Source organism: Brachionichthys hirsutus, unplaced genomic scaffold (genome assembly GCF_040956055.1).
Source record: "Brachionichthys hirsutus isolate HB-005 unplaced genomic scaffold, CSIRO-AGI_Bhir_v1 contig_1409, whole genome shotgun sequence".
NCBI classification, from domain to species: domain Eukaryota; kingdom Metazoa; phylum Chordata; class Actinopteri; order Lophiiformes; family Brachionichthyidae; genus Brachionichthys; species Brachionichthys hirsutus.
The window spans coordinates 251,906-263,097 of NW_027180350.1; the positions used below are offsets into that span (position 1 = coordinate 251,906).

General features: G+C 42.8%; 1 protein-coding gene across 1 annotated transcript; it reads right to left on the bottom strand.

Moving 5' to 3' along the window:
- Window positions 1-823: 823 nt before the first annotated feature.
- Window positions 824-9,802, bottom strand: LOC137913897 (malonyl-CoA decarboxylase, mitochondrial-like). Its single transcript, XM_068757518.1, has 5 exons — window positions 9,257-9,802; window positions 7,053-7,165; window positions 6,039-6,195; window positions 5,526-5,678; window positions 824-2,266 (listed from the first exon to the last, which is right to left on the bottom strand). The coding sequence occupies exons 1-5, from the start codon at window positions 9,800-9,802 to the stop codon at window positions 1,721-1,723; spliced, it is 1,515 nt and encodes a 504-aa protein (XP_068613619.1). The 3' UTR covers window positions 824-1,720.
- Between the last annotated feature and the right edge of the window lie 1,390 nt (window positions 9,803-11,192).

The window sequence follows — 11,192 nt, forward strand, 5'->3', positions numbered from 1 at the left end:
GTGCAGCAGAATATTGAACTTGGCTGTGGATCCATTATCAGCATGTGTTGGGCTGGAAATGTGACAAAACCACAATTTAATTAGATATAAAATGAAGATTCAAGTCCAAGTATACACTAAGCCAATGTGGAAATTGTCATTGATCTTGAATACTCGCTGACAGTTGTATTAAAAACACTCTTGACAGCTATTTCTGTCACAGATTAATAGAATCAAACATGACCTTTATTGCAAAGGCTCATTTAAGTAATTACATATTCTGATTCCATTTATTTGAATAACCATTTTCAAATTAATGGTTATTTAACTCTTGAAAAGTGTAGTTCATAAGAGCTCGGCATTCAAAACAATTAATGGCCTTCCCTTCAGATAAATCTGCTCCACTGAGGTTTGTATCCTTTCATTTATCGGCCGTGTACAAGTCCATGAATTAGATTAGATGTTTTTTTGTCCCATTTCCAAAAGTAATTATTTTCACTGTGTGACATGGTTTAAAAATGCCGCTGGACTTTGAACCCAAACGACTCTGTGGTTTACCATCATTGGCCATACTTTGGCAAAGGTGACTTTAAATCAGCAGCAAACGTGAAGTACGACATTGCTGTTTCCATGGCAACGCATACAACGTCCATCATAGTGATGCGGCGCTGTGCTTTTCCACGTCGTGCCACAAAACACCTGTGCAGATGCGGCAATGGCTCGCTTATCGTGTCCGAGGCACTCACATTGTCTGTCAAGGGCATCCTCTTTACAGCTGTCCTTTTAATGCTTCTTTACTCCTCCCACAACAACTGAACACCATCAATCTACCCATTTACTTGAACTTTATTTCCCACTCCATTAGTTTCTAGGACACAGAGGGGAACAGGGTAAGGGAGAGAGAGAAAACAAAAAAAACAAAAGAAAGTTTAGCTCCTCGGAGAGAGAAAATGTAATTTCACAGTCAACTTGCTGTAATATATTATTTCACAACAATGAGGTGTGGGCTGCCTTTCCTGGCACCTGTACAGAGCTGTTGGAACATCAGTGATGACTCTCTGGAGAGGTTCCTCCTCCTACTATCCAAGGAGGCACCGGGAGGGACCGGCCCAGTGAATCATAAAAATAGATGTAGTCATGACACACGGCAGAACTAATTCTACTTTTGTTTATAGTTATTTAATATGAAATAATATTTCCACTCTGTGATTTCATGCCTTTGTGTCTTGAGCTTTAGAGGGAATAATCAGTGTAACAGCAGGTGTATATAAATCTGAACCCAGGATGGGAAAAAAGAAAAAACATCAATATAAATAAATAATACAACAACAGCACTCTCCCTTTTTCTCAGCACGAGAGACAGTTATTTATTCCAGTGCCTGCACGCCCTCGTTGCTCCTGCTTCACGATTACACACACTGCTATCCAGGAACATGGTAAAACCTTGACAGATGCCTCGTGCTTCATTAGCCGCAGTCGCTCAGCCTGGGAAACACGAGCACATTAAAAAAGCTCTCAGCCAGAAGACCAATGAGCCAAAAACCTCTAAGCTATGTGCAACATAAAGAAGACAGGATGAGACATGTGTGTCTTCTAATTTCAGTTTCAAAATAATATCAGCTGATGTCCGCTTGAGAAACGGTTAGTTGTTTTTTTTGCAATGAAAATTTACTGAAATCAAAAGAAATTACATTAAACACAATAAAATATATCAGCCATAATCATCATCCTTGTCTCTGTCTCACAGCTTACTTGTCTTCTGCAATTGGGACACCAAACCAAGCACTTGTTCTGACGCCATTATGTCCTTATTCTGCAAATACAGGGCGCTGTTTGTTGATGTCTCGTTCAGGAAGTAGCGATAGTTGACCATGATGCCGCAGGAGTTCGCCACACCCCTTGGGCTGGTATCGGCGTGCCAGTTGAGTCGCCACATAGTGGCGCCGTTTTGCAGGTGAAAGTTCGCCACCGGGTTAAGAGCGTAGCCACGCCTCTTCTCCCCGTAGAGATACCAGGCGCAGAGGCGCATCAGGATGGGCTCAAGGACACGGGACAACCGCTCGGAGTGATTCCACTCGCTGGTGCTGATCAGCTTGCGGAGAGCCTCGATGGCCGGGGTCCCTGGGACTGAGTGAGTGGCTTCTCCCACCTCCTTCCACTCCTGCTCTGACAGGAGGTCAGAGCCCCGGCCTTCCTTCCTGCACTGGCCAAGCAGACTCTGGAGCCAGGAGGAGAACCCTGGTATTGGAGACAGGCTGGAGAACTGAGCCATGTGCGGGAACTCGCCCTGGAAGAGAGAACGGGAGAGTTAACACACCTCATTGTCTTCAGAGGCTCCGGACCCACTTGAAGGCCATTAGCTTGGCGGACTTTTTGTGGATCGGTTTTTGGCGCGTACGCAAAGATTTTCGGATAATGAACATCCCCTTTTAGCCAGCTGGACAAGAGGAAATTAGAACATCAAAGTCTAGAAAAAGTAGGTGAATCAAAAAATAAATATAAAGCATTAAAGAAAATTGATGAGAGGCAGCATTGTTTATCCCCATCAGAATGCAAAGAGCTACACAAAACCTGAATAAACACTGAACTGAATCAAGCACAAACCAAAATGCTCGTTTGTGCTCAGACTGAGCTCAGGCCTTCCATTCCTCTGAAAGAAAATGCATTAAATCCAACAGCATTGCTTCAAAATCTTGCCCAGCTGATGGAGATGGATGATCTCCCCTCTCTCCCCCATGCCTGTCTCACCCACCCATCTCTGGAGTTGTCTTCTGCCCCCTTCTCTCACCAAAATCCACCCATCTTTGTTCTCTGGCATCTGGGCTGAAAAGTGATTGAGCGATGTGGCAGGAAGAGAAGTGAAAGCCTGCAGATTAAAGCTGAGGTGTCAGGCAACCCCTGTGGGGTGGGGTGGGGGGGGGGGGGGGGGGACGACGACATGGCTGTCTGTTTGCTCTGTAGCATGGTTTTCCCCTTCTTCCTTTTTTATTCTTTCTTCCAGAAGGGAAAAGAAGATGGTGGAAATGAGGACTCAGTCGGTTGGAAATGTAGAAAACGTAGAGGAAGGAATGGACGCTGAGGGAATAGAGGAGCAGTGCCAGAACTGCACTCCAGGGTCCAATCTACAAAGACAAGCAAGACCTCCTCCATTCACCTTAAATCATCATGTTGACCTTTTCTTTACCACTCTATCATCTATCCATCACGTTAGTGGCCCCTCTGTGCCTACACGGCTCCTCTCTTCACCTTTATGTAAGGTAATGTTCTGTCAGAAAGCCTGGGCCTCTGCAGGATTAGACTGCACTGTAGCACTGTGCAGCCGCTCATAAAGTAGTAGTACATGGTTTAAACAGAAAGGTGGAATTTCATCTTCATTTCTGTATAAAATTTGACTCACTTGGTAATTTGCTCTAGAACTAGACAGATTAGACAAGACAGCCATATTATAAAGATGATAGCTATATATGAAGTACGTCATTCAATATAACTAACTCAGCAAGCAAATGAGGCAGGCAATTGTTAGATCAAAAATCTCCTGCGAAAGCTACAGTAAGAGTAAATGTGATCTGGTAAAATGTGCTGCATGAAAGCTGATTAAGATCACTTTAATGCAAATGTATTATCTCACAGATCAAATTATTGCTTTCATTGTACGTACATGTATTAGCGGTAGAAAGGAGGTTTTCACATTAACTATAAACAGCAAAAAATCAAAATTAAGTAAGAAATAAATGTCCTTTTTCATTCAAATTGCTTTTGACTTTCTTTTTTTTACCTTGAATTCTCTGAGGATCATCCAAAGTCTGAGACATGTCTCTGCATTTGTTGGGAATAATGCAGGTTATATGCAATCTCCTTGGGTGTTTCTTTCTTTTTTTCCTTTCCAGCTCACAAAGATAACAGAAAATTGGAATGGAAAGCTGCATAGACCTCTTGGTGAAAACAATATCCCCCTGCTTTCAGGTTTTTATAACACAGTACACAAAATATGGCTGTTCTCCTCCCTAATGCAGCAGCAGAAAACACAAAACAATATCTGCTGGGCTCGCTGAACCAAATTGTTGCCATTGATAAAAAATGGCAGTAAATAGGAAGTTTGCAGCAATCCCCCCATCCTGTCATGTGAATAACGTAAGACTATTTGCAACCTGATTTTTACGAGGATGCACTAGAAGCAGCTATTTCCCATCTGGTCAGTAGAGTGGCTTTTGATGCAGCATTCAGTGTTCCAATCATTTAGCAAGTGCTAGCAGGAGTGGCTCAACATGAAGGGCTCTTCTGTGCTTATTGAGTGGTAAGGCTGAGCGGTCATTACTGCATGTTCAGTGGCTTTTCCTGTTTATGTGTTTGCAGCGAGTGCTGAAACAAGTCAAATATATTTTGGGATGAGCATAACATTTTAACAAACACCTTTGAATAGCAATCAAACCAATATTTTGCTCATTGCAGTGGCCATTTCTTTCTAGGTATAACACCGTGCCAGCTGGGCCACAAGTCATGCAAAATGAACATTTAGTTCCTAGGGAGGAGACAATCAACAAACTAGACACGCTGTAAGGGGATGCCGAGGAGCTCTGCAGCCTGCATCTGTGCCATGTGTTTTAAAATAGTGTGTTCTATTCCAATGAGATGAGACGCTGCATGGACAATATCTCTTCTGTGACCTTATGCTTTGCCAGGTTTAATTGACAATTTAAAATATATTGGATTCAAATAACTCTTCATTGACAGTTTAATGAGCAAAGGTCTATACAATATAATGTGAAAATACTAAAATACATTAAGGTTATAAAAAGAATGCCAGAAAATCAATTAGCTCATCACTGAATTTTAATCATTGCTATATTTTAGATTAAAATCCTCATTAACAATTGGACAAAATGTGCAATTCATATTGCACATTTATAGATGTTGAACTTCAGTAAGAACGGCCTTTGAAGACCTAATTCGTATTTATTGAATGTGCTATATTTCTAAAAATATATAATTTCTTATTTGTCAACCATATTATCTTTATTAGGATCTCAAGTTATTTAAGTCCAACTGTGTGTGTGTGTGTGTGTGTTGTAGTTCTTTTTTAACATGGGGCTATGTCAATGAAATTTTATTGAATGGAAAGTTAAAAAGTTCGTTGCACTGTTTCGCTGCAAAGCACATAACGTTCTTCCTTTTTATTATTTTTTGCCGGACTGAGCATGTGATTCATTGGTTGGTACTTTTACAGCACAGCGATTTGAAATTCAGTTGTAAAAGTCAAAGTAAACTTCACGCTGTAGTTTCATTTAATGTTGTAGCACCTGCTGAGTTTGCTTGAACGCAGAACAAAGGCGGTTCTAAAAAGTAGCACCAGCTAGACGTCCTGGAAATATGTACAATGAAAGCAATAATTTGATCTGCGAGATAACACATTTGCATTAAAGTGATCAGCTCCAAACGTAACCCTTAACTAAAATCTACATCTATTGTTTTTTTCTGAATGCAAAAGATGTGTGAACAGACCTTTTTTGGTCACACACATTCACTTTTTGGCCATTGCACAAGCTCACCTGTAGCTCACGGACCACTCGCTTGATGAGGTAGTTGCCTAGTTCCACGCCTTGCAGGCCAGCCTGGGTGGAGGAGATGGAGTAGAATACGGCTGCATTTATCTTATTAGCATCCTCCTCAGCGTGAAGAGAGGAAAACTCACGAACTATGCTCTACAGAGGAGGAAGACAAGAAGAGGTATTACTCGTCTGCATACAAGCCCAATCAAATGGTGGCAAAATAGGTCTTTGGAAACTATTTCAGAGCTGCTGGATCAAAACTGTGATGCATGTGTGCTCTACTGTACACCATAGAATGTGTTGTCATCAAAAAGCCCCTGTCCCTCACTACAAATGGGCACTACAGGGGTTGCTCCCAGACAAATGTGCAGTTAAAAAGGTCTCACTCTTGTTTATTACACAAAAGGAATCTATTTGTCAGCTGAGATAAAGAGGAAAATAATAAATCCCAGGTGTTGAGCTATCTTTTAAGGATGTGGTAAACGAGAGCGGCCTGGAGGTGTTGCTTTTAACCTGGATGTTATCCGAGATGTCTTCATTGAGGGCCACGTGCAGCACGACGAGGGGTTCTCCCGGCATGGCTGCATGGGTGAAGGCGTAACAACGGCGATATGGCCCCACTCTGCGCTTCAGGTCAGTCCAGTTCCTCATGGGGTGCACCGCTTCGTACCTGGCCACGGGACGAGAGTTAGCCTTTTGGTTTTCAATTGGCTGTTTGTCAACCTTCCACTTCTTTCTACAGAACAGTTGACAATGAGCACATATTTAATTGGAAGTAATGCTTTAATGTTTTGGTGGGATCAGCTTATTAAAAATAGAGTAAACTCTGGAATGACTATGCACACAATAGCACGGTAAATCGACTATAGCTAATCAACTACTACTGTACTTTCGGCTTGTCCCTTGAGGGGTCGCCACAGCAAATCAACCTTCTCCACTTCACCCTGTCCTTTACATCGTCCTCCCTCACTACGTCCATGTATCTTCTCCTGGGTCGACCTCTAGCCCTGTTCCCTGGCAGTTCCATCCTCAGCATCCTTCTACCAATATAGTCCCTGCCTCTCCTCTGGACATGTCCAAACCATCAAAGTCTGGTCTCTCTTGACCTTGTCTCCAAAACATCAAACCTTCACTGTCCCTCTTATTGCCTCATTTCTAAATATTTCTAATATAGCTAACGCACTGAGGCGATAAAAAGCTCTGACCAGTTGATACTTCATGTAAAGGACACAGAAGTGAAGAAATAGCAAGTGTTAAGAGCTTGTGTATTAAAGCATAGCGGTAGTAGTATAATATAGATTTTACATATTTGTGTTAAAAGTAAGATTAACGCGTCAGGATATTCAGGAACACACAGTAAGTGTGGTTAAGCTACAATGGAAAAATTGCTGCACAGGAAGGAATTCGGCACATTTCTTTGCCACGTCTGATCAATTCTGTCCAAAGAACACGATAATGATGAAAGGAGGAAAGTGAGAGAGAAAGGAAGATGAGTTGCACAGTTTGAGGATGCATGAAGGCCCTTACTCGCTGATCTTCTGCAGGATCTCACAGGGGGACTGCCAAGTGATCCTCTCCAGTCGGAGAAGCCCCACAGAAAACCACTCAGACAACAGACCCTTCAGCGTTCCGTTCAAGTCCTTGGAGAGACCGACATGAGAGCCTGGAATTAACATCCACATCAAGCTGACAATGGGAGAACTCACCACAGTCATTCCCTTGGAAGCCAGCCTGTTTGGAAGAAAGAAGATTCTGAATTTGCATTACATAATAGTGATGTGATGCGTAAGATAAAAGGTCACAGAAGCCTAAAGTTGTCATGTCCTGTAAGAAGTGTAGCTTCTCGTCTTTCTTTTGTCTTATAAAGAATGAGCAGGCCAGTTGGAAAGACAATTAAAGAAGTTGATCAACACAGTCTTTAGTTTGTGTTAATCAACGTGTTATTTTAAGAATTCATAAGTTCCACCTCCTCCACTGACAGAGAAGATGGATTGTCTGGAGGCTGTAAATTCCATATCGCCATCACACACACTGCGCGAGGAGTACGATCCCATGGGTGCTTTGGATGCCTTTTGAATGTCTTCACAATTATGATTAGTTATTTGTGAGAGCTTCGCAAAGGGTGTGAATTTAAACAACAACAATTTGACATTTCCAAACGGCCCCTTCCTCCTGCAAAGGTCAGACTTCATTTAAAGAAAATCTTGTGCAAACACACAGACAACACCACAGAGGGGATACTCAAGCACACAAATAGAGCATTTATTGGCGAGTCCATATGACGGCTGAGCTTCACTCCTAGTTTATTGCTGACTTCACCACTTTTATTGACTTGTCCCTCGGAGGGCAATTTGTTTTACAGCAGCCATACATACATTTTACAACACATTCAAGGGATATATAAGACACAAGAGTTGAGCAGCATCATTGTACAGGTATATAATCTACATGATAAAAACAGTGCAAACAGGTTACATGCATACGTGTGTACATGTTTGCATTTGCACTGATTTTATCATGTAGGTGACTTGACAGTCATAATACCGGCAGATAACCTCAAATACTGCCTTGGTACAAAAGCCCCTAGCTGAAGTTTACCGAAAGCAGCTATCAAAACCAAAGCTAATAAAGTTCCAAATTCCTCCTCCCATACACACATCCAGCAATGCGTCATTCAGCTTCATGGTTGTGTGTGTGTGAGGTGCAAATTAATTGTAACCATTAAAGACGGTGAAACTTCCGCAAAACTTCCATCAACTCATATGAGATGGTGTGTGTGTGTGTGTGTGTTTGTGTTCCTGACTTCACCAGCGGACTGAAGTGAAAAAATAATCCCAGCTGAGTTCACAAACTACCCGTAAGCAGCCGCTGCTTTGAGTAGCCAATTCTCACCCACACAAAGGGAAGGCCGAACTGAGATGCGTATGTCATTGACCCAGCAGAACAAGAAGTCTTCCAATGGAAGGGCTGAGGTTCAGAGAGAAGGAGGGAAGGGAAATAAATAAAAGCATCTTTCACACCATTAGCAAGAAACTGGAGCAAAGCTTTTTGACACTGGCGCTGAGCGAAACAGTGATGTGATTAGCTGCGACGTCCTCTGATACCTTTTTAGGTAATAACACTGGTAATAACCCTGTGGGAAAACAAGTGGAACATGCAAGCCCGTAAAATGCTATCATTCCAGGGAATGGATGGATGATTGTGTTTTGACATCACTACATCTGTCCTGTATAAAGTACCTTTAAAAAAGGTTTGCTTGGGCTCAGAAACTCGACTGGGAAATGTTCTCAGATATAATTAAACAAAAGTGTTCAACTAAATACTTGAAGAAACTGGAAGGTAATACAGCCTTTGCCAAATGTGTGCGTGCAAATGGGGCATTTTTTTCTCAGAGGCACGTTGACAAATGCTTGTAAATGCCAAACGAGCTGTCCAAACTGGAACCTGCAAAATAAATGTCCCAAGCTATGAGTAAGGGTAATATTTAGCTCTTGGGGCAGGGCAAACTGGGGCAAAGGTCATCTCAAGCAACTCAAGCTGTGAGGGGGGGGCAAAGAAAAGCTGGAGCCTCGTGGTGGCGATTACTTGTTGCATCAGATACGTTACTGATGCCGTTACAATATTACATATCAGGAATAATGTTTCCATAATCCGTATCCGCAGGAAACAACGCGAACCACACTTCTTGACCCATGCGAGCATCCGTAGAAGAAGCAAACAAGCCTTTTTACCCTGATGTGCGGGCTTTCACTGGCTTTGGACGAGATCATTTCAAGCACATCGGCTCGGAGATCCACCAGAAACTTCACTCCCGCCTCGGCCCTGCTTATGTGATTCAGCAACTGTTTGTAGCGAGGATTCAAGCTGTAACGTAACCTGTCTTCAACCTGCGAAATGGTCGCCAGGTCTCGTAGCTGAGCGTCCACAAGCTTCACGGCGAGCTCGGACACGCTTTTGTGGTCCACTCCGAAGTCCTGCGACAGCTTCGTGAGGAAACCGTGTTTGTCTTCCTTGTTGAGACTGTTGTAGAAGCGCATAAACTCCAGGCTATTTGATTCTCGCGGAGGAGGGGATTTGTCTCTCGTTTCGTATGTGGGTAGCGGTGCAACAACCCTCGCTAGTACCTCCTCCATACCGGAGGCACCGCCACGAATTCGGGACGAATACCGGCGCCAAATGCCGACGTCCGAGCCCCCGAGAGCCGCTTTGATGACTGTCCGGTGTCGGCAGCCCCGGACGATGATGCTTAAAGCCCAGTTAACGGCGAGGCGTAACATCGCCGTGAAAGGGGTCGCGTGAGCAGCGTGTATAAACAGAAGGAAGCACTTCCGGGTTGTTAAAGAGACAGTACAGGGAAGGGATCGGGTGACGCGCTTGATGGTCAGGCCGTGCCAGGTGTGTTTTTATAAATTTCATTTTTACAATTCTAAGTTTACATATTTCGTGTTTTAGAAAGGCTAGTTCCATTTTACAGATGACTTGGACACTTTCTAGAAAATGGACGTTTTTGGCGACTTGAAGGGTCGTGGATGCAACTTGTTTGAAGGGGTAACACAAAGGTTAATTATCAAACATAACTCTTGTGTCTGTTGATAATGCCAGGCATGCACCATGTCTGAACTTACATCGTATTAAACTCCAGAGTCTATCTTCATCCTGATGTCCGGTGTTCATTTGGCCCATTTGAGTTAACTATTGGACGAATGTCTGAACCTGGGAGTGCATTTTGAATCAATCCTTGCATTTAACAAACATCACCAGTTCAAGTCGTCCCAGCCCAGAAGAAAGATACGGAGTGTGGACTTGTGGCTGGAGACAGGTCACTCTAACTCCAGGGCACTGTCAAGGTGTCCTTGAGCAAGGCAACGAACCCCCTCAACTGCACCGGGTGTGCAGACCATGGCGTCACCCCCCCACCCTATGCCCTCTCCAGATGCTACGGGGCCTAACATATGCATGTGTGTGTTGGTTGTTAGAGGGGCCCATAGTAGGGTGAAAAATTACATTTCATTGTGTGTGCTGTACTTCGTGTGCTTACAGATGACAAATAAAGTTATTTTCTTTAAAAAAAAATCTAATCAAATGCCCATACTCGGTGGGTTATATTTCACCATGTCAGTATTTTTTATTGGATCAATGATGTCAGACAAACAAAGATAATTTCTGTGATTTTTAAACTCAAACATTCATATTTCTGGGACTCCAAAAGAAGGTACATAATAATAAGAGTATTGATCTATTTACTTACTTAATTAGCTGTTCTGGTCATGATGACTAGCAATACTGTGGTGGATGTAAAAATAAAAATAGATAAAAAGCTGTGTAAAAAGTTTTGATTGAGAGATTTCCTGGAGGGGGAGTGCAGGTTCTGTTTAGATGGACAACCAAGACTAATAATTTGTTTCTTTTCAGTTCAATGATGGGCAGTAATGCGATATTGTGGGTACATTCGCCATAACACTTAATTCTGTACAAAAAAAAAACAAAATAAAGGAATGGAATTTGGCGGAATTCCTTGTCGGACCGTCAAACCTGGCAACTTTGTGAGTTCTCTCACCCAATCAGAATCCAGCCGGAACCGACCTGCGCAGCTCGACCGTGGCCAGTCATCTATAAAACTAGTACTTTTAAACACCATTTATTGACTTTGTAAGTGATCAGCGAGTT

Coding starts and splice junctions, on each gene's coding strand:
- LOC137913897 (XM_068757518.1), bottom strand. CDS start 9,802: ATGTTACGCCTCGCCGTTAACTGGGCTTTAAGCATCATCGTCCGGGGC. Junction 5,679..6,038: donor ACATCTCGGATAACATCCAG/GTTAAAAGCAAC, acceptor CCTCCTCTGTAG/AGCATAGTTCGTGAGTTTTC. Junction 2,267..5,525: donor GAGTGGTCCGTGAGCTACAG/GTGAGCTTGTGC, acceptor TCTCTCTTCCAG/GGCGAGTTCCCGCACATGGC.